Source organism: Miniopterus natalensis, chromosome 4 (assembly GCF_054644295.1).
Source record: "Miniopterus natalensis isolate mMinNat1 chromosome 4, mMinNat1.hap1, whole genome shotgun sequence".
In the NCBI taxonomy this organism is placed as follows: domain Eukaryota; kingdom Metazoa; phylum Chordata; class Mammalia; order Chiroptera; family Miniopteridae; genus Miniopterus; species Miniopterus natalensis.
In genome coordinates this window covers 96,909,342-96,931,975 of record NC_142084.1, presented here as the reverse complement: position 1 = coordinate 96,931,975, position 22,634 = coordinate 96,909,342, and the positions used below count along the sequence as shown (strand labels likewise).

At 43.4% G+C, this 22,634-nt stretch overlaps 1 protein-coding gene across 1 annotated transcript in view; it reads right to left on the bottom strand.

The window, feature by feature from the left end:
* USP42 (ubiquitin specific peptidase 42) overlaps nt 1–22,634 on the bottom strand; it is a 37,957-nt gene that overhangs the window by 7,250 nt on the left and 8,073 nt on the right. The window contains exons 4-14 of the mRNA XM_087816997.1: nt 11,204–11,314; nt 9,461–9,563; nt 8,506–8,573; nt 7,533–7,603; nt 6,160–6,242; nt 5,237–5,348; nt 4,271–4,411; nt 3,977–4,077; nt 2,789–2,939; nt 663–1,379; nt 442–536 (exon numbers count right to left, since the gene is read on the bottom strand). Of these exons, the coding sequence (XP_087673123.1) occupies nt 442–536; nt 663–1,379; nt 2,789–2,939; nt 3,977–4,077; nt 4,271–4,411; nt 5,237–5,348; nt 6,160–6,242; nt 7,533–7,603; nt 8,506–8,573; nt 9,461–9,563; nt 11,204–11,314 (1,753 nt within the window). The remainder of the gene's footprint in view (nt 1–441; nt 537–662; nt 1,380–2,788; nt 2,940–3,976; nt 4,078–4,270; nt 4,412–5,236; nt 5,349–6,159; nt 6,243–7,532; nt 7,604–8,505; nt 8,574–9,460; nt 9,564–11,203; nt 11,315–22,634) is intronic.

Below are 22,634 nucleotides of genomic sequence, written 5' to 3'. Positions count from 1 at the left end.
GCTGGGGAGCTTTTGATGTATCGAGGTTAATGAAGCTGCCGGGAGACAACAAAACCCTCTAGTGGCACCACTTTTAGAGGAAAGTGTCTGGGAGAGAGAACACACATGAAGGCAAAACATACAAGTTTGCCATTCGATAGCTGGGAACCACTGCCCTGTAACCGCAATACACCTTAAAGGGACCAAGCGAGACAGTGCTGGCTGCCAAACTCACAAGCGTGCTAATAGCACCCCTGAGGAGAAGGAAATGTCAGCTTGAGGACATGAAGCTTTCCTGGACTACTGGCCGATACATTTTTCTTTACTTTTCTAAAAGTAAACAAATTCTATAGATTTAAGTCATCTCCAGGATTCAAAAAGTTCACTGTGAGATTCGTACAGTTAAAACTCATGACACGACCGACAAGCCCACTGCGATTTCCTCCCCAGTCACTACGTTACCTGGCGTCATCTGTCGAGCCTTTCCCTTTGTTGCCCAGTTTGAAGGTCTCTAAGATTTTGTCTTCCGGGAGAGGTGGCAACGGCGTAGGCATCAACTGCAATAAAAAACAAAGATGCTTCAACTCCAGTCGCTACTCTCTTCCTGCTGAACTCTTGCCAAGAGACCGGCCACAAATGAGAGTCAGCAAAGCCTGCCGCCCCCCACCCCAACACCCACTCACCTTTCCAGGGAGACCATTTGCCTTAGAAAAGGGGTTTTCTGAGTGTAGAGCAGGCTGGACTGGGCAACTGGCACCATCAAACGACAGACCATTTTCCTTCGGGTCGCTGTCTGTACTATTAGCACCATTTAGAGTCACGGGCTCTCCAAGCTCATGCTGAGAGGCCTCGTCATCGTCGGCCTCCAGAGCAGAGGAATTCGCGCTCTCGGGCGCGCCCAGGCCGTTCTCCCTGCCCAGGCCCTTTGCCTCCTCGTCTGACTCCTCCGAGGACTCGGCGCCGTAGGGGACCAGGACACTTGAACTCAGCTTGGACTTGCCGTTCATCACAGGTTTGGAGCAGGACTCGCTGGGGGCCGTCTGCTTTGTGACTTTACTGGAAACTGATGTGGGAGGGGCACTCGAGGTAGACTGTGTTGCAGAAGAACTGGTAACGGTAGAAGAGGGAACAGGCTTGGTGGGATTCTCCAAAGAACTGCTGTGAAGGTTAGGCTGAGACTGACCTTGGCGAACAGGTAACTTGTTGTGAATACTGATCGTGATTTTCTGTTTCTTGGGATGTTCTGGTACAACTGAGGACCTGTTAACTGACCAGTTTTGAACAGAAGTCGAAGCATTAACAGGACCAGCCCTGTTGACATTGGAATTTCCATTAGGACTAGACATGGAACTGCTCGGCGTTTCTTTCAACAGTCCGGTCCCATTCAAGTGAGGTGGGTTCTGGAAGCAAGAAGGCCACAGCCACCAGTGAGAGCTCCAGAAAGTCAGAGAATCCACTCTGGCTACAGACCCTTCCCATTTGGTCTTTTTATAAACAAGCTTCAAACACCTAGAAATACCCCCTCGCCTCACCCTCTCCTGCCTGCCTTAAACTTCATAGGTCATCGTTTTCTGGTAATTAAGCAACAGAGACAACTCTTTTTTCGAGAACAACGCCCAGACCAGATTCCTCCGGCTCCAACCTGGCAGAAGTGAGCAGGCCCCTTGGGCATGGAGTCACATGTTCTCCTTGGTTGGGTTTCTTGGGAGCCCGGTGCTATACAGGCAGAAGGAAGTGCCGGCCAGCAGGGAACTGCCGCTGGACTTGGTAGCCAGGGAGCCGGTCACATGGGCAGACACAGAGCAGCAGCTTCAGGCACCACTGGCTAGGCTGTCCCCTCCCCCACCAAGCCTCTGAATCCCAGGTTCCAACTGCTGCTGCTACACCCTAGAGGCTGTACACTGGAAGTCATGGGTGAAATCAGATTCAAGGATGAGTTTCTGTTTGGCGTTCACAATGTTTTCTTAAATATCTGAATTAGTTCCTTTAACATTGAAAGGTTTCATGGCGGGTAGGGGGAGGGGGTGACTTGAAAAATCGATAGTAGCCACCTCTCAACCCTGGGCATGTGCTCTCCAGTTGGCCAGTGTCCTGATGTCACTCTTACGAAGAGCCCAAATCAGGAGCCCACTGCCCGCCCAGCTCCCAGAGGCCTTGGATTTGTGACTCCTCCTATAATCCAAACACTGCCCACGTCCCTAAGAAACAGGTTGCACACAACCAGGCAATCTGCTGACTCAAAACCAATCAAATTCGAACTGAAAAGCTGCTAAACACTACAGCACAGATGACAGGGATTATTCCAGCACATGGACAGGCCGTCGACGACCTCGACACTAAAGTCCACCAAAAGGCGGGCCTCTGCTCCACGATGCCTTGGAGTGTCACCAGACTCAGGCATGTCATTAGGTCTCCCAAGACACCACCTGGGAGTGAGGTCAAACCCAGCATGAGAGCAGCCAGAAAGGGCCACAGCCGTGAAAGGGCTACGCAGATGTAGTGAAAGTGTTCTGCCTGTAACAGGGCCCTTTCCTGGAGTCCAGCATTAATGAAGGATCCTGGATATTTCACACAGTAAGTGAATGGAGGTCCAGCGCAGAGCTAAACTCTGGCATTTAAACACATTCACACCCAGATCTCCTTCTTGACAATTATATCCATACGCTGGGCTGGGCTTTGAAATATTTTATAATAAATGGCTTAAACATACTCTTTTGACAAGAAATTCATTACAGTGCTAGCCTAAGGATTTAAATGACACATTTAAAAAAATTAACATAAAGGTTACATTCTACCTGTGGGAAGTTACCTTTATCATGTGAGCAGGAAGCTGAGGTCCAATGAACCCTGACGTGGCCTGTTTGCTGACAACACGCTGACTGATGACGGGCCGGGGAGAGGACTGGCCGGGGCTGTGGGCGGAATGAGTAACTTCACCTCCATTTTTCACATCGTGGGACCTGGGGACAGAGAGTGACAGTGCTTAGGGTTACACAGGACATCTAAGAGGAGATTCATTTGTAAGCCTCAGTAACAGACCGACCTGCTGCAGGGACAGAGCTGCACACGGCTCTCCTTTAGGTTGAGGACAATGTCAGGTGCTCAGATGAGGAGACCACCAGGGTAACTGGGCAAATGGTACTTTTTAACTATATTCTGAGGATGCCACTATTTGAAGGCTATTTTGCTTTTCAGTTTAATTATATTTTTCTAATTATAAATACACACATACCATTATAGAAAATCTATAATAAACAGAAAAGTTACAAAGAAACAAAACCGCTGTGCCACATCTCGCCCTCACAGGCATCTGTTCTTCAGATTTAGCGAGTACCCTTCAGACTCCAGCCTATCCTTGTTTTTTAATAAGTGTAAAATTTCAAACTGCTCTTTCCTCCACATATATTGAGCACTTTGTCATGTCTTTCAGCTGCATAATATTTCTACATACAGACTGGCTACAATTTATCTGATCATTCTGCAACTGTTGGACATTTTAGAATGTTCTTGCTTTTCAGCTATTGCAAATGAATACCTCGAAGCACACACGAGTTTCTCCAAGGCCATGAGCTTCCAGAAATGGACTGAGTGAGTCTGCAGCAGCAGCAGGAGAGACATGAGCAGTGGTGCTGGTGCTGCCCAGGCTGATCCAGGAAGGTGACTGGCTGCTGTACTGAGTGGCTGAGAGGGGACCACACCCATTGCTCTGAGGCCCCTTCCCAGGCCTCCACGGCCCCCAGGCCCACCCAGTTTGTGGCTGGCAGCAGAAGCCTACCCTCCTCAGCCTTTCCCTTCCTCTGAATGTGTTTGTGGTTAACCTGCCCGAGAGCTGGAAGCTAAAGCACACTCAGGACCCATCCTCAAAAGCTACATTCCTTACTCTCCCAAGCATCAAGCTCCTGCTTTAAAAATAACCCAATAATGCATTTAAATATGTTGATGAGATGAACAGAAATGACATAATGGAAAACTTGAGAATCTGTTTTCCTGACAATACCTGATATAAAAGAGAACATACGCTTGCTGACTGAGTACCGATCTGATATCACTGGTAGATACGATGGAGTCATTCATCTGATACCAGAGGCCATTGCTAGCCTGCAAGAGAGCCAAAAAGAGAGACAGTCAATACAATTAATTAGGGAAACAGGGAACACCAATCTAGAGAAATGTAAGGAAAATGGAATTGCACATTTTAACTGTCAAAGTCCCACCGTCCCCCCAAGAACGCCAGTGCTTGCTCCCTTACATGTACTGTAAAAAGAGACATTAGCAAATGCACACAGCTCACCTTTATGTAGCAGAAGTAATGGCCGGCATGGCAATTAAAACCAGTGTGCACCAGTACTGCATACAAAACATAAATAATCGGTTCTCCATTTGGCTGAGACATGTATGGTCGAATATCAAGATACTCAGGATACTTCACATCCTACACAGAAACGGCAGGAGGAAAAGGAACATTGTCTCTGAAGCACAGATCATTCCGTGTGTTCGGGTGCGGGGGAACTAGGGGGGGTGTCGGGCAGGATACTGTAGAGAAACCTAACTTGCTGAACCTATGATACTGTAGAGAAACCTAACTTGCTGAACCCCATTTCAAAAGACATGATTAAGCTGGGACGTATCTGGATCTAAGTGTGTTAATGCAGTCCCACTGTACTCTTTATTTTCTTTGAACAAATAAGAATCCACATTAAGTGAATTCTTCAAATCCATCCAAGGAGATGGTAACAGTAACAACTCTGGACTTTGGTCATCACTCATTTTTTTTTTTAATAATTCAGGAATGGATTGTTTATTTCTCTTGCATGTTGCTTTCCGACCACTTCCAATCTTCAGAAAGTGGAAAGGAAATGGAGAAATTCAGTGTATTACTGATCAGAAAAGAAACCATCAAGAAAACCAACTTGGATGAACGAGCCACCAGACGCAGCCGGGAATCCTCCCTGATTTCAAATCACACCCCCCCTCTGTATCTACTCACCACCTCACTGACTATGGAGTCCAGATTCGAATAAGTTACCAATTTTTCCATCAGAAAATGTAACCAGCTAAAGGCTATAGAACACACACTCATAAACACAGTGACATACTACTAGCTCAATGCTTGGACGTATTTTCTGACTGCCAAGTGCTGGAAGAAGTTAGAAAATCAGGTAACAACACTGTTCAATTAGGCTGTTTATAACCCTTAATAGCTACTGACACTGAGCCGCGAAAGACTCAACGTAAAAGGTTATTGATGTCTACGTACCTTAGCAATTTTTCCACCAGTAAAATTTGCAAAGCGTTTCAGAGAAAGTGTAAGAACATTGGAGGATCTGTGTATGGTGAACCTCTTTGAAGCTGGAACCATCTTTTTACACCTTGAAATAAACAGAAACAATGAATTAAAAAGATTACGTTTCTTTTGGGGGGGGGAGGGTATTATTTTAGTCTTTTGCCTATTATTTCTCTGAAACATTCTAAATTAAGTTTCCAAAAGGATACTAGATCAGAAATACAACCCATTTCAACCAACAGTGAAAATATCACATTTTGAAATGCAGGGAAACTGCTTAATTAGCATGACAGGGAGAAGGCAGCTCCGGTGATTTTAAAAAGCACAGATTTCCAGGCTGGTGTGATTCTATGAAAACAAAGCCCTATCTAGATACAAAAGGAAGAGCAGTTAGAAATGCCCACGCGTTAACACAGAGAATCCCCACGGCTTGGCCAGGGGAGCCCTCTTCCCACCTGCTGCGCCAGACTATACACACAAAGCAGGGCTTCCTCAGAACATCTCTCGATTTCAGGGGGAAATGTATTAAGGAGTAATCACAATCAGGTTTCTGGCAGATCTACCCCAATCCTGGGTAAGAACCATAGAGATGAAGATCCTTAACCACTCAGAGCAAGCGGCCGCCCTCTAGCCCACCCTATACAACGGCGTGGATGAAAACGCTGCTGCTGGGCACAGGCATGGCACCCGGGCGGCACCTCCCTGAACAGCAGCACTGCAGGCAGCGGGTGGGCTTACTTCTGCCCTCCCTGCCCCCCAGCAGCGGTGAGGCCCACATCCCCCTATCTCTACAGAGGACACCTGCAGACACTGTGCCCTGGGCCTGGGGAACAGACATGCAGTGTCTCCCGGGTGGCACTGGTAAGGGACCTTTCCCAGCCAGCAGCCCGTCGTACTTGCTGCACTTGTACGAGTTCTCGCCGTCCAGCTGCTCAGGCTTCACAAACTGCTCCAGCGCCTTGTTCACACTCTGGGCAGCCTGGGGAGAGGGAGCCATGTCACCGCTCACTGCAGCTGCTGTGAGGGGCTCGGCGCGGGGGTTTACGCGCACAGAAAATGTTTCTGTTATGACTTTCATTTTTATGCGTGGACACACCAAGTTAATTCCCCTCCCGTCAAAAAAGGAGCAGCTTCAAGTGAACAAAATACGTAAGCGGCTGCTCACTGAAGCACTGTTTACGATAGTATAAAAATGGAAACGAGCCAGCCTAGCGGGCGGTTAGAGCACGGCCCTCCGGCCAAAGGGTCCCAGGTTCAACTCTGGCCCAGGGCACTGCCTCGGTTGCAGGCTCAATCCTCGGCCCTGGCCAGGCCCATGTGGGAGGTAAGCAATCGATATGTGTCTCTCACATCAATGTCTCCCCCCCCACCCCCCCCCGAAAAGCAATGAAAAAACATCCTCGGCTGAGGATAAGAAAAATGGAGCCCAGCCAGGCGTGGCTCATTAGTTGAGCGTCGACCTAGGATCCAGGCGATCGGGGTTCGATTCCCGGTCGGGGCACATGCCCAGTTGCGGGCTTGATCAATGACTCTCTCATCATTGATGTTTCTATCTCTGTCTCTCTCTTTCCTTTCCTCTCTCTGAAATCAATAAAGACATTGGAAAAAAAAAAAAAAGGAAACAAACCAAATTCCTACTGGGAAGGACTGGGCATGCAAACCGTGGTCTAGCCACTCACTGGATCACCACGCAAACACCAAGGCGCACACAGAGGTCTCCAGAATGAAATGAAAATAGCAAGTGGCCAAACAGACTTCAGGCAAAACCTCATTTGTATAAACGGTAAAGACCGCACTCTGAAGCAGCTTGTATCAAAGTGACGGGGGAGCTCGTTCTGCGGGCAGGATCACGTATGTGTGTGTATTTATACATACACCCCCCCCCAGATGTTTCTCATTTTATCATAAACATTACATTTGAAATCAGAAAAACAAAGCTCAGGAACAATAAAAATTACAGTTTAGAACATGCAAAACAATTTCTAAATAAAAAACACTGTCTACTTTGGCTAATACAAGTATCAGAATCTGGTTTTATTAAGATTTATTAAGTGAAATGTCAAAGGGTAATAAGATTAGGTGTTCTAAGGTTTTTATGATGCCTAGTACAAAGCTCAAATAATCATCTGTAAATAAGGTCTTGGCATATTAAAAGTTTAAATTCATATTCTCTAATGAGTTAGTCTTAGTAAGCGAACTACAGCCACATAACGTTATGTAAGTCTAACTGGTTTTTAAACTTTGCTGTCACAACAAGGATCCCGCTTACCTTGATCTCCAGTGTTATATCAAGATACGGGTCAAAGGTATCTGAAACGCCTTTGCAATTTAAACATTTGACTGAAATAAAAACAAAATGCAAAGATAAGCAAAGTGCAATCGTTATGGCAATGCCAACTATTAAGATGACAGAACACAAAAATACTGTTTCAAAATGAAAAATTAAAATAAGGTACAGTTTTCTCCTATCAGATTGGGCAAGAGGTTTTACTACTGCACAGTTCGAATGAGTGTCATGGATTTGGCGCACGTGCACTGCCGGCTGGAATGTAAACTGGTGTAATCTCCTGGAAGGCCCATAGGGCAGTGTCAGGTTACACACACAGCCTTTAATGCAGAAATGCTGAGAATCTACCCTCACACACACTTTACATGGACATTAATCATGTGCACAAGGATATTCATGAAGCACTGATGATAATTTTAAAAATAAGAAATGACCTAATTACCTCTTGTCAAGTGCCTAAAACAAATGAAATGCTACGCAATTGTGAAGACTCAGACGTGTGTGCTGAAATGCAGGCTTCTAATGTTAGGAGAAAACTGAAAGGGACATTTCTAACATGTGCCCAGTCTGTTCATGCACAGGAAGCTACTGGAAGGGTAACAGAAACTGTGGAAGGGTTGTCTTTGAGAAGGGGGTGGAAGTCTGGGCTGGACAGAGGCACACTTTCCATTCTTAACCCTTCCTGCAGTTTGCATGTTTTTTAACCATATGCATGTATCACTTTATCAATGTTTTATTATTTTTTAAGATTTTTAAATTGCTTTTTAGAGAGGAAGGGAGGGGGATAGAGAGAGAGAAACATTGATGTGAGAGCAGACATCAATCGGCTGCCTGCTGCACACCCCATTCCGGGGACTGAGCCAGCAACCCGGGTATGTGCCCTGACCAGGAATCAAACTCAAGACTGAGCCACACCAGCCAGGTCCACTTTATCAACTTTTAAATAAAAGTTTACCTCTAGATCTTAGGTATCCTCCAAATATCTGACAAACGAGCGTGGTAGCCTGGGTGTGTCTGTCTAATCTGAAAAACAGTCAAACAGTGATGTGAGAAGAGTCCCACAGAAATCCCAGACATTACGGCCAGATCACAAAACCACGTACATCTACAGAGGAACAAGAATTCAGGCAGGTCAGCCACAAAACAGGACGTCAGTGCACGTGGCAGCCAGAGGACAGTCATGCCTAACCGGGGAGCAGTGACGGTGAGGAGGCAGGGAAAGCAGCAGGGCGGGATGGAGGGGCTTTAAACCAAGGCAGGCATTTGGCCCTGAAACAAGAGGAGGACACCTCCAAGCATGACTGCGACAGCGAGGGGGAGGCCTGGCGGTGAGGGCAGGACACAGCACGCTTTCCTGTTCCGTGCCCATCCTCGCCCAGGCTCTGGAAGCCTGGCTGAAGCAGCGCAGGCGGCACAGCAATGGAGAGGAGATTTGCCAGGTGCTGCATTAGCAAGTGGGCAAGACTTGTCTCATTGTTTCTCCAAACTTCCTCCTGAGTCTGCATTTAGACTTTAAGGAAGAAACTGCAGGAACTGGTAACTGAGCAGAGTGAGAAAGACACGGGGAACAAATACAGGCTTCGGAGGCTGGGGCCAACAGAGAACACGGGGGCACAACAGGGAGGAGAAGTGGGTAGTTGGCTCTGCAGGGGGATGCTGACAGTGAGAAGTTAAAAAGTGGCAAGACCAACATTCATTTCCTGACATCTACAATTGAACAAATCCAAATTGCATAGAAAGCTCACCCTTTACGTTTTATTCACTTTAAGACAGTGCATGTTACTTGAGGACAAGGCAATGCAGGGTCAAAGGGTGAAGCCCACACCGCTCTGCACCCTTGTAAAGGGCAAAACTGAATCCAGCAAGCTGGCAACACACAGGAGAAACAAATGCAGTGCTGCTGTACTTACTTATTGCTGCCATTCAAGCACGCTTTTTGCATAGCATCAACAGTGTACTGAAGGAATTCATGGGCATCTTCTTGGTTTCCAAAACGAAAGTGCCTAGCTATACCTATAAAGTTTAAGACAAAGCTTTATCATCACCTAACAGGCCCAAGCTGTAATCCCCAGAAATTATATCTCATACATTATGTTAGTTAGAAAACACCTAACACATTGTTTGCGGGTAGTTTTTATCGCGCGCTCTACCACCAGTCAACGTAAAACATATAAATACGTTTCCCGCATACAATGTGCTAAAAACCACTGTACAAGGAAATACTACCACAAGCTGCCCCAAGAAGAGCTTACACCTTGCCCTTTAGACCATTAAAAGCCCACAGGGACCAGAGTTTCCAAGAGCCCAAAGAATAGCCACAGAGATGCCATCTATGGCTTTAGCAAGTTAATAAAACTGTACTTGAATAAATTCAACTCTACTGTCCCAAACATTTGTCCACAATGTTATGTTAGTGCACACATCTTAACTTTGGTGCTAAACTCCCTAAGAAAACCCATGCAGAACATCAGTGTCCAAACTTATCCAAATTCTATCCTGATTACCTACATACTATATCCTCAATAACATTTCAGTCCTATTTCTAATTGAACAAACAGTTGCAAGCTGTAAGTGCATAATAAAAAACATTAAGCAAAAGTATAATATAATAAAACATTATGCAGAATTTTACGTGTAAATATATCTATAAATTGTATTAGCTTAAATCATGACTTGCCAATATTCTAGCAGTTCTAACCTACAAAAATGGCAATTTCATAATTAATATTAATCATGCCTGATATATGTTTAAGTATATGTAATTAAACCAAAAAAAATCAACTCCAGCTAAAATTTTGCCGGGATCCAAAAATGTTTAAAAATGTTTACGTTGTCTGCTCTGGCCTGTTAATAATGCCAAGGGCCAATAGAGCATCTCTTTAATCTTTAGCAGCATTTTAGGCAAAAGGATTTTAGTTTGTAAATGTATAATTATCCATCCCTGTAATTACCTAGCTAGATATCAGATTAACAGTTAGGTTTTTCTTTTTAATTTGCATGCACTTTTTATTCCAACCCAGTTAATTAAGATGATGTAAAAGTTTACTGCAAAAACACAAAGTGCATTAAGAAAATTTCAAGCAACCTGTCAGTATCATAATGCAAAAGAAAAATTTTAAAGCCATTTAAAAATTAAATAGAAAAAGTAAAATTTATCCACAGATTTGCTAAGCTACAAGTACAAATTTTTCTTTAAAAGTATAATTAACTTTATTTTGACAATTACTGTCACTGTGTATAGTATAATATTCACAAACTGAATTAAAACTAGCTCAAAACAATTTAAAGAAACCTGTAGGACAGTATTAGAGTTAGTATCACTCAGCATAAAAATCCAAATATCTGGGCTGGGGAGGAAATCACTATAAAATTATCAATGATTTTATTAACAAAATGAGTTTTTAAAAAAATTTTAATTTGCTTATATTAAAGTGAATACTGTCTTTTTATATTGTCATCTTTTGCTTTAAAGTTTCAAAATCTGTTTATGTAGTAAACATTTTACTAAAAATCCTGTTACTAATTAAAGGCATATGTGTGTATGATAAAATGTTTGTTTCTGTGATACACAAGGGGCTCATCCTCTACCAGATAGGCCATTAAGGCCAATTAGCTAATAAATACTAATATCAGCAACTGCAGGTGACACTTACGCCGCATCTCGTTAATGACGAACATGGGCTTAATGACGTCCCCAGGATTGCCGAGCGCCTGCGTGATGTGCGCCTGCATCGTGCACATCATACAGAACCCCTCCGCGTGGCCTGGAGACGACAAATCACCCCCCAGTTAGTAAACATGACTCTACACACAGGAAGGCACGCCAGCAGGGCACGCTCTTGCAGTAACAATAACAGCTACCATGTGTCAGGTACTGAACCATGTACTTCTGTTCATTCGCACTTAATTCTCCCAAAACCTGACCGACAAGCGTATACCGGCTGCTTCACAAGAGAGGAAGCTGAAGCTCAGTTACAATCTGCCCAATGTCGTGCCCTGGCTGGGTGGCTCGGCTGCAGTGTCATCACGCACACCAAGAGGGCGTGGGTTCGAGTCCCGACCAGGGCACACACCGAGACTGCGGGTTCAATCCCCAGTCAGGGCACACACAGGAGGTGACCGATCAATGTTTCTCTCTCACACTGCTGTTCCTTTCTCTCCCCCTTCCTCTCTAAAAATGAATAAAAACATATCCTCAGGGGAGGATTAGAAAAAAATTTGCCCAACGTCAAACAGTTATTAAGTGGCAGATCACATCTGAATTGTAAGGCCTATGTTCTTAACTACTTTCTATACTGAAAAAATAAGGGTATTTTTCTGACACTACCATTTGCCTCAAACAGTAAAAGAATGTCTCTCATACTGGGGATTGGAAATCTCTCTGCAAATATTTGACTTTGCTGGTGACATACAGTGGTCTCTGTTGTTTTTTAAAAAAAAACACAACTTTTTAAGCATGAAAACCATTCTTAGCTCATGACTATGTGGCACTACTGGCATCTAGTGGGTAAAGGCCACAAATGCTGCTAAACATCAGCAAAGCACAGGACGGCCCCACAACAAAGAATGACTGCTCCCAAATGCCAAGCGTTGAGGCTGAGAAACACTCTTAAACTAAAGGCTTCTCAGAACCTGGCTAACAAAGCTTTAAAAGTCTCAAAGGGAGCCCTGGCTGGTGTTGTTAAGTGGTTAGAGCATCGACCCAAGAACTGAAGGGTCTCAGGTCTGATTCTCGGTCAAGGGCACCTACCTGGGTTGTGGGCTCACTCTGCCCCCAGTCTGGGCACGTGTGGGAGGCAACCAGTGATGCATCTCTCTCACATCATTGTTTTTCTCTCTCCCCCCTTTCCACTCTCTTTTTTTATTGTTTTTAAATATGTCTTTATTGATTTTAGAGAGAGGGAAAGGGAAAGAGAGATAAACATCAATGATAAGAGAGGGTCACTGACTGGCTGCCTCCTGCACATCCCTTGCTGGGGATCAAGCCCACAACCCGGGCACATGCCCTGACCCGGAACTGAATCACAATCTCCTGGATCGTACGTCAATGTTTAACCACTGAGCTATGACGGTTGGGCTTACTGAATGATTTGAGAGTGAAAAGGGGGGGGAGACACACACAAATTTGTTGTTCCACATATTTATGCTTTCATTGGTTGATTCTTGTATGTGCCCTAACCAGGGATCAAACTTGCCAACCTTGGGGTATGGGGATGTCACTCCAACTGAGATACCCAACCAGGGCCAAAAATTATTTTAAATAAGTTAGAAATAAAAACATTTTATAGGAAGAAAAAACAAAGTAGTAATAAAATATAAGCAAATACAATAGCCTTTTCTCTATTAGCATTTATTTTATGCTGAATTTACACCCGAGCTGTAAGTTTTTGTTTCTTCTGGGACAGCTTTTCCTTCTGTGCAACCTTCTCTTCTGCTCCTTTTCAGTAGGGTTCGTCTCAATGTGGCAGGGAGAGATCACATACAGGTTAAATTAGCCCATAAGCTCTATAAGTTCTGTGCCGCATCTTGGGAGCTTTGTTCACCTGGATGTGCTCAATGACCAAGGAAACCCTCAAGTTCAGTGCTACTCTCTGCATTTTTAAGTGCAGCAAAAATTCAGCACTTTTTTTGGGCCAAAAACCCTGCTTCCATCCCCACTTTTTGCCCTGGGCACCACTGTAACGACGGAATGGAACACACTGCTTCTATAAAGTGCCATCCTTTAGATACTCGGCGAGTTTTCCAATATGCATCCCTTGATGACCTGGGCAGTTTCATGAGTGTTCTTAAAGTGAACACAAGATTTGACCCTATTGGTCTGCATGATTTTGTGAAGTTTCTGGGTCAAGCAAATAGTGAACCACTTTCAGAGGTCACTCCAGGCCACTTACAGGAAGAGGAAGCAGGCTTTCTTTCTCTTGACTTTTCTAAATTCTGTGACAGGTGAAACAAATTACAACATTGCTTGGTTTGGCTCTAAATGTATGTAGAAAAGTTATTTAATTACATGAAACTAAGGATACTTCCCTTTAACTGGTAAAATTATACCACCAATAGACTGTGATAAGTTATATATATATAATACAAACCTAGAGAACCACTAAAAAGATAACATAAAGAGATGCACTCAAGAACATTATTAACAAATCAAATTAGAATTCTTAAAACATTCAGTAACCCACAGGAAGGCAGGGGTAAGAAAACAAATGGAAAACAGAAAGACCGAAAATGGCAGACTTCAGTTCTAATATATCAATAGTCATCTTAAATGTAAATGTTCTAAATACGCCAAAAAGACCCAGATTAAGAAAGCAGATTTAAAAACATGACTCAACTGCCTTCAAGGAACTCACTTCAAGTGTAATGATACAGGCAGGCTGAAAGAAAAGGAATGAAGACAAGTCATGAAAACATTAATCCAAAGAACGTAAGGATGGCTATATTAAAACAGATGGAGATTTCAGAGCAAAGAAAGCTACCCAAGAAAGGGACATTGATATAAAGGATCAATCCATCAACAAGACACAGCAATCCTAAATGTGTGCATACCCCACTACAAAGCTGCGAGATACACGAATCAAACTCACAACTGAAAAGACACAGAGAAATCTACAAATGGAGCCGGAAGCCTAAGCATCTTTTCTTTCCACAACTGACTGAACAAGGAGAAATCAGCTGCCCACAGAAGAGCTCACCACAGCATCGCCAACGGGATCTGATCGCATCTGTGGGCATAACACACACGATTTCAAGTGCTCACGGAATAAATACCAAGGCAGACCGTCTCCTGGGCCATAAAACCTCAAAAATTTTAAGAGAATCGAAATAATAAAAAGCATGTCTCACACAATGGAATCATGCTAGAAATCAGTGAGAGAGAGAACAGGAATATCTATAAACACTTGGAATAAGTAACACATTTCTAAATAATCCAAGGATCAAAAGAGTAAGTTTCAAGGAAAATTTAAAAATACATTGAACTGAATGAAAATGAAAAGACAACATAAAAGTCTGGAGACACAGCTACAGCAGTGTTGAAAAGGGAAATTTATAGCAATTACCAATATCAGAAACAAGGCCAAGGGTAACAGTGCAGACCTGCAGACAGCTAAAGGACATAATAGGGGATCCTCTGAGTAACTTTACACACATACATTTGGCAACTTAGAAAAAATGGACCAATTCCTCAAAAAAGTAAACTACCACAGTTCACCCAATATAAAATATATAACTTGAATAGTCCTATACCTATTAAGGAAACTGAATTTATAATTTAAAAACTCCCAAAGAGGAAACCTTCAGGCTAAGACGGTTTCATTGATGAATTCTACTAAATGTTTAAATAAAAATTTACATCAATTCTACACAATGTCTTCCAAAAAATAGAAAAGGCGTTAACAGGCCCCAAATTCATTTTGTAAGGCTGGTTTACCTTGATACCTAAGGATGGTACAAAAACAGAAAATTACAGACCAATCTCTCCCCATGAATACAGATGTAAAAATCCTTAAACAAGATATAAGCCAAAAAACTCAGCAAAATATTTTGAAAATTAAACACCGTGACCAAATGGAGTTTATTCCAGGGACGCAAAGATGACATAATACTGGAAAATTTCTCAGTATAATCCACCGTATTTACGCAACAGGCTAAATAAGAAATAGCACATGATCATATCAATTTGATACAGAAAAAACATTTGATGAAAGCCAACATTCATTCTCGATAAAAAGCAATCAGAAAAACAGAAAAGGGGAACTTCCTTGACCTAATAAAGGGCATATACCAAAAAAACCTTCAGCTAGTATCAAACTGGAAGCTTTCCCCTAAGATCAAAAACAATGCAAGGGATGTTCACTCTCTTATTTGACTTAGTGACAGTAGTTCCAGTCATTGAAATAGGCATGAAAAGGAAAAAGGCAAGCAGATCAGTAAGGAATAAGAGAAAATGTCCTTATTTGCATATGACATGACTATGCAAAAAAATCCAAGGACTCTAAAAAAAAAAAGGTCGAGAACTAGTGAGTGAGTCCAGTAAGGTCACAGGATTTAAGATCAACATAGAAAATCAAACATACCTTTATATACCATTAACAAACATAGACACCAAAATTAAAAATGCAATGCTATTTACAATCCTTCAAAACATAAAAGAATAAAGTATAAGTCTAACAAAACAAGACAAAACATGCTGAAAGCTATACAATGCTGATAAAAGAAAGTAAAGATCTAAATAACTGGAGAGACATACTATGTGCACAGATTGGAAATGTGAACATAGCAGAGATGCCAATTCTCCCCAAATTGAGATACAGATTTAATGTAATTCCTATCAAAATCCCAACAAGATTATTTGTAAATATACACAAGATTATTATATAGTTTATATGGAAAGATGAACTACAATAGCTAAAACAATTCTGAAAAAATTAAGTGGGTGGAATCCCTTATCCAATATCAAGACTTATTACCTAGTTACAGTAATAAAGACTGTGTGGAGGGACGGCACACACTTCAATAGAGCAGAACAGGGAATCCAGAAATAGACCCACATGAATATGCCCAGTGGTTTTTTTACAAAGGTGCAAAAGCAAGTCAATGGAAGAAAGAAAGCCTTTTCAACAAATGGACAGCCACAGACAAAAAAAACTAACCTCAACCTAAACCTCATACTATACAAAAATTTAAAATGGATCACAGACTAAATGCAAAATGTAAAACTATAAAGAAAAAAAACAGGGGAAAATCTTCAGGGCTAGGCAAAGAGATCTTCAACTTGACACCAAAAACACAATCCATTAAAGAAGGAACTGGACTTGACTAAAATGAAGAACTTTCGTTATGCGGAGGACCCTGTCAAGGGATGAAGGGACAAGTCCCAGGTGGGGAGAATGTATTTGGAAACCTTATGAAAAGGGAACAAAGAATAAATGGGACAGGTAGAAAATAAAGTACAAGATGGTAAATTGAAACCCAATCATGTCAATAATCTCATTAAATAAAAATGACTTACAGCCCAAAATAAAAGGCAGAAACTCTGAAACTGGGTTAAAAAACAAGACCAATCTATACACTATTTACAAGAAATCCACTTTAAATATAGACACAAATAGGTTAAAACGAAAAAGAAAAAGATATACCATGCTAACATTAATCATAAGCTCTATCTCAGACAAAGTAGATTTCAGAGCAAAGCACATTATTTGGGATAAACAGGGTCATTTCATAAATTACAACAGGTCAGTTCATCAAGAGGTCATAATCATCTTAAATGGCAGAGCTTCAAAACAAATGATGCAAAACGTACAGAACAGAAAGGAGGAACAGATTCACAAATATATTTTATTTCAACCTCCCTCTTTCGAAACTTAATAGGACAGGTAGACAGAAAAGCACTAAGGACACAGAAAACCACCTCAACATTAACAACTGCAGAAACATAATCAGCATTTATAGAAACTCCAACGACCGTAACAGAATGTACATCGTCCTGATGCACCAAGGTTGCAGGTCCGATTTCCACTTAGGGCACATCTAAGAAGCCGCCAATGAATGCATAAATAAGTGGAACAACAAATTGATGTTTCACTCTCTCTTGCCCTCCCTTCTGCTCTCTCTCTAAAATCAATATATTCTCTGACCACAATGGAATTAAACTGGAAATAACAGGACAATTTCTGGAAAATCTACAAACATTTGGGAACCACACCACACCTCTAAATAATCACAAGGGCAATTAGAAAGTATCTGAATTGAATAAAAATAAATTCATGAAATATCAAAATGATTGGAATGCAACTAAAGCAGCACTTAAAGGGAAATTTATAGCATTAAACATGTATATTGGAAAGCTGAAAAATCTCAAGTGACCTAAGCTTCTACTTTAAGAAACTAGAACAGAACACACTGAATCCAAAGCAAGCAGGAGGGAAGGAACAAAAACAGTAACAAACATCGAGGGAACAGAGAACGAAACAACAGTGAAGCCAAGAGCTAGTTCTTCGAGAAGATCGATTAAGATGATTGGGCCTCCAGTCAGGTGAGAAAAAAGGGGAGAAGACACAAATTAACATCAGGAAAGAAAGAAAATCACTACAAATCCTAAAGAAATTAAAAGGATAAAAGAAAACATTATAAACAATTTTATGCCAATACCTTCAACAACTAAGATAAATTCCTTTAAAGACAAACTACCAAAGGTCCCTGATGAAAAAACGGATAACCTGAAAAAGCCTATATCTATTAAAGAAATTAAGTATGTAGTTAAAAACCTGCCCAAGAGAAAACGCCAAGGCCCAGGTGGCTTCACTGATGAAATTTACCAAACATTTAAGGAAGAAATAATACCAATTCTACAGGAGACCAAAGACAATAAAATGCGTCCATGATGCCACCACTACCCTGCTGCCAAAATCAGACAAAGGCACTACAGGTAAAGAAACTACAGACTATATCCCTTTGTTAATATAAAATTTTAAACTTTTTAGCAAACCCAATGATATGTGGAAAAGATAAGGCATCATGACCAAGTGGAGCTCATCTTGGAACACAAGTTTGGTTTAACATTCACACACACACTGAATGAGGTAAAGGGCTTCTATAAAAAACCCACAGACCTGCCAGTGTGGCTCAGTGGACCGAAGGATCTCGGGTTCGATTCCAGTCAAGGGCACATACCTGGGTTGAGGGTTCATCCCCTGGCCTGGTCCGGGCTGTGTGTGGGAGGCAACCAATCTCTCTCTCCCTCCCCCTCTCCCTCCCGCTCTCTCTAAAAGTCAATAGAAAAAATATCCTCCAGTGAGGATTAGCAAAAACAAACAAAAAAGAATGGCCAAAACAACTCTGAAAAAGAACAATTTCAGCCCCAGCAGGTTTGGCTCAGTGGTTGGAGCATCGGCCCGTGGACTAAAGCGTCCAGGTTCGATTCTGGCCAAGGGCATGTACCTCAGCTGCAGGCTGGGGCACATGCAGGAGGCAACCAACAGAAGTCTCTCTCTCACATCGATGTTTCTCCCTCTCTCCCCCCTCCACTCTCTAAAAAGCAATGGAAAAAATATCCTCAGGGGAGGATAAAAATTAGATAAATATTTTAAAAAAAGAACAATTTCAAAACTTAATTATACAGTAACTGAGACACTGTTACAGTGTCGAGATAAACAGTGAATCAATGTAACAAAACAGGGAGTCCAAAAATAGAGCCATGTGCATAGGGTCAAGCCATTACCAAAGTGAAAAGACACTCTGGAGAGGGCTATCTTTTGAATGAACAGTGATGGGGCAACTGGGCATCCACACGGGAAAGTATCAACTTCAATCCATTCTTCACACCAGACAAAAACTAACTCAAAATAGGTAACTGACGTAAATATAAAAGCTAAAACTACAAAATCTGTAGAAGAAAATACAGAGAAAACCTCTGTGACCTCTGGTTAGGTAGATTTCTTAATACAACATCTAAAGCACAATTGATAAAGAAAACAACGAAGTGAAATTCTTCAAAACTAAAAAGTGCTTTTCGAAAGGCAGTGCAAAGAATACTTTCTCCAGACTGGGAGGTCATATTTGCAAATTACATATCTGATAATGGACTTCTACCCAGATAATATAAAGAACTCTCAAAACTCAACAATTAGAAAACGGCCCAATTTTAAAATGGGCAAAAGGGAGGAAAAACAAGATGGCGGGTAGGTAGCAGCTGCTCCCGCCGCCTCCCGCCACCACATCAAGATCACAACTAAAGCAGAGAACCACCCTCCTCAGAGCCTCCTGAGACCCGGCTGCCCGCAAGCCCCACGCCCGGGAGCTGAGGCAGCACCGAGCGGGGGCGGGGGACGCGCGGGCCGGGCTGGATCCGGGAGACAGGGCCGCGGGCCACACCTGGTGCGCAGGGCGAACCCGGGAGGGCATCTCGGCGGCGGAGTTCACCCGGAGGAGGGAGGGGTCCCAGCCCACAGAGGCCCCCAGCCCAGGAAGAGACGTCCCCACAGCTCTGGGCTGTGGAACCAGCGGGGACTGTCCTGAGGGTCGTGGAGGCTGCGGGGCTCCAGCAGCTCCTCTAAAGGGCCCGGCAGGACTCACTCGGACGCTCCCTCTGGGCCCAGCGCCAGGAGCAACGTGAAAGGACCCGGGACACGGGGGGGGGGGGGGGGGGGGGGGACGGGACGGGACACGGGACGGGACGGACACTGACCTGCCTGGAATCGGGGGAGAGGCGGAGGGCGGCTTCCTCCCGGGCAGAGGGGCTGGCGGAGGCCATGGCTCCTGTGGCGAGTCCTCCCAGGCGCCATATTTGAATCCCCAGCACCTGACTCCACCTTTGGCCCCGCCCCCTGATTCCTGGAGGCCCCGCCCCCCCACCTGCAGCTCATCCAGGCCGTTTCCACGGGCTTTTCTGTGCAAGTGGCCTCTCGAGCCTCAGGCTTAGGACTTTCCTAAAATCTCTCAAACAAGCAGCAGCTGCCCCATACGGCTTAATAAGCGGCCCCAGGCCTGGCACTGGCGGCAGCTGCATTGGCTCATAGCTTGGTCTCTCCTGGACACCACCAAGCCCAGCACAAGGAGCTGCCAACTACGGTTTGCTGAGTAGCTCATGCTGGGGGGCCCTGGGCAAGGCACTGGCACAGGCTGACTTTGCACCTCCCAGGAGGCCCCAGAGACAGTGCACCTGGTGGTCAGACTCGACCACGCTGGATTACAGCCCTACCACATCCACGAGTGACACTCAAGGGGTGCACTTGGTGAACACCAAGGCCCCACTGAAGTAAATCCTGCTCCATAGGGGTGTCTCCAGCACAGCAGTTCTCTGGCTGTAGCTGCAGCTGGTCCTCACAGCTGATTGGCCTGGAGGTCAGTTCCTCCCAAGGACACCAACAGCAACCAGGGCTCAACTACAACAGGACAGTGCACACAGCCCACACAGGGGAGCACCTAGAAGGCCCAGCTCAGGTGACTGGGGAGGCTGAGCCACTGGGCCCTACAGGACACCTACTACACAAAGCCACCCTACAAATTCCAGGAGACACAGCAGCTCCACCTAATACACAGAAACAAACACCTGGAAGCAGCCAAAATGCAGAGGCAAAGAAACATGTCACAAAGGAAAGAACAGAAGAAATCTCTAGAAGAGGAACTAAATGAAATAGATCCAAGCAAGCTAACAGATAGAGAGTTCAGAATTTTGGTTATAAGGATGTTTAAGCAGATGGTTAGGGAAATAACTGAGAAAATCGATAACATAATAAAGTACCAATTTGAAATGAAGGCTACAGGAACTGAAATGAAGAATAATTTGCAGGGAATCAACAGTAGAGCAGAGGACGCTGAGCAATTTGGAACATGAAGAAACAAAAAACACCCAACCAGAAGAGCAAAAAGAAAAAAGAATCCAGAAATATGAAAATAGTATAAGGAGCCTCGGGGAAAACTTCAAGAGGCCCAACATTCATATTATTGGGGTGCCAGAAGAGGTAGAAAGAGACCAAGGAATTGAAAAAATAATTACAGAAAACTTCCCCTACCTGGGGAAAGAAATCGACTTTCAGGTCCAGGAAGCACAGAGGGTCCCAAACAAGAGGAACCCAAAGAGATCCACTGCAAGACACATCATAATTAAAATGCCAAAGGTTAAAGACAAAGAGAGAATCTTAAAAGCAGCAAGAGAAAAGCAATTAGTCACCTACAAGGGAGCACCCATACGACTGTCAGCTGATTTCTCAAAAGAAACCTTGCAGGCCAGAAGGGAGTCGCAAGAAATATTCAAAGTGATGAAAAACACGGAACTACAACCAAGACTGCTCTACCCAGCACAGCTGTCATTTAGAATTGAAGGTCAAATAAAGAGCTTCACAGATAAGAAAAAGCTAAAGGAGTTCATCACCACCAGACCAGTACTACAGGAAATGTTGAAGGTTCTTCTTTAAGAAGAAGCTAATGAACAAAAGAATCTGACGAACTAAATAGATCCAGAGACAATGACACATGCAACAGACGATCATATTTCAGAGGAAAGAAGGAAGGGGGGTGGAGGGTGGGAAGAGATTAACCAAAGAAGTTATATGCATATATGCATAACCCATGGACACAGTCAATAATGGGGTGAAGGCCTGGGGAGGGGGTTGGAACAAAGTGGAGGGGGTCAGTTGTGGGGGAAAATGGTATACCTGTAATACTCTCAACAATAAAGATAAATTTAAAAAGTAAAAAAATAAAATAAAATGGGCAAAAGATGTGAGCAGGTGCTTCCACAAAGCAAATATGCCGATGGCTAACAACCACATGGGAAGATGTTCAGCAGCATTCATGAGGAAACGCAAATTAAAGCCACCAGAGGTACTGCTTTACAACATACCTACTAGAATGACAAAAACTGGAACAACTGATCACACCAAGTATCAGGCGAGATGCAGAGCAAATAAAATTTTCATTCACAGCTGGTGGGAATGTAAAATGCCACAATCCCTTTGGGAAACAGTTTGAAAGTATCTTTAAGTTAAGCACAGACGTACCACAGGACCAAGACATTCCAAACTCCTGGATATTTACCCAAGAGAAATAAAAAACAGGTCCTTATAAAGACTTGTTTACAGATGTTCAAAGCAGCTTAATTTGTGATGGCCCCAAATGGGAAATCACCAGAATGTCCACGAACAGGTGAATGGAGAAACAAATTGTGGTACATCCATACAATGGAATACTATTCAGCAATAAAAATTAACTACTGATAAATGCAACAACATGATATAATATAGAAATAATCGTGCCGACAGCAGCCAGGCAAAATAGGTATACTGTATATAATTCCACTTATATGACATTCTAAAAAGCACACCCTAATCTCTAGTAGACAGAGGACATACTGGTGGTTGCCTGGGGTGGGGGTTGAAGGGTAGAGAGGGCAGCGGGAGTAACTTCCAAGGAGCACCGGGACACTTTAGGGGCAATGAAAAGGGGCAGCAAGTTAACTGTGGTGCCAGTTTCATGGGCGAATACAAATGCAAAACACACCAAATTGTTTACTTTAATACATGCATGTCATTGTACATCAATTACACCTCAGTGAAGCTGGGAAAACAGAGAGGACAGAAA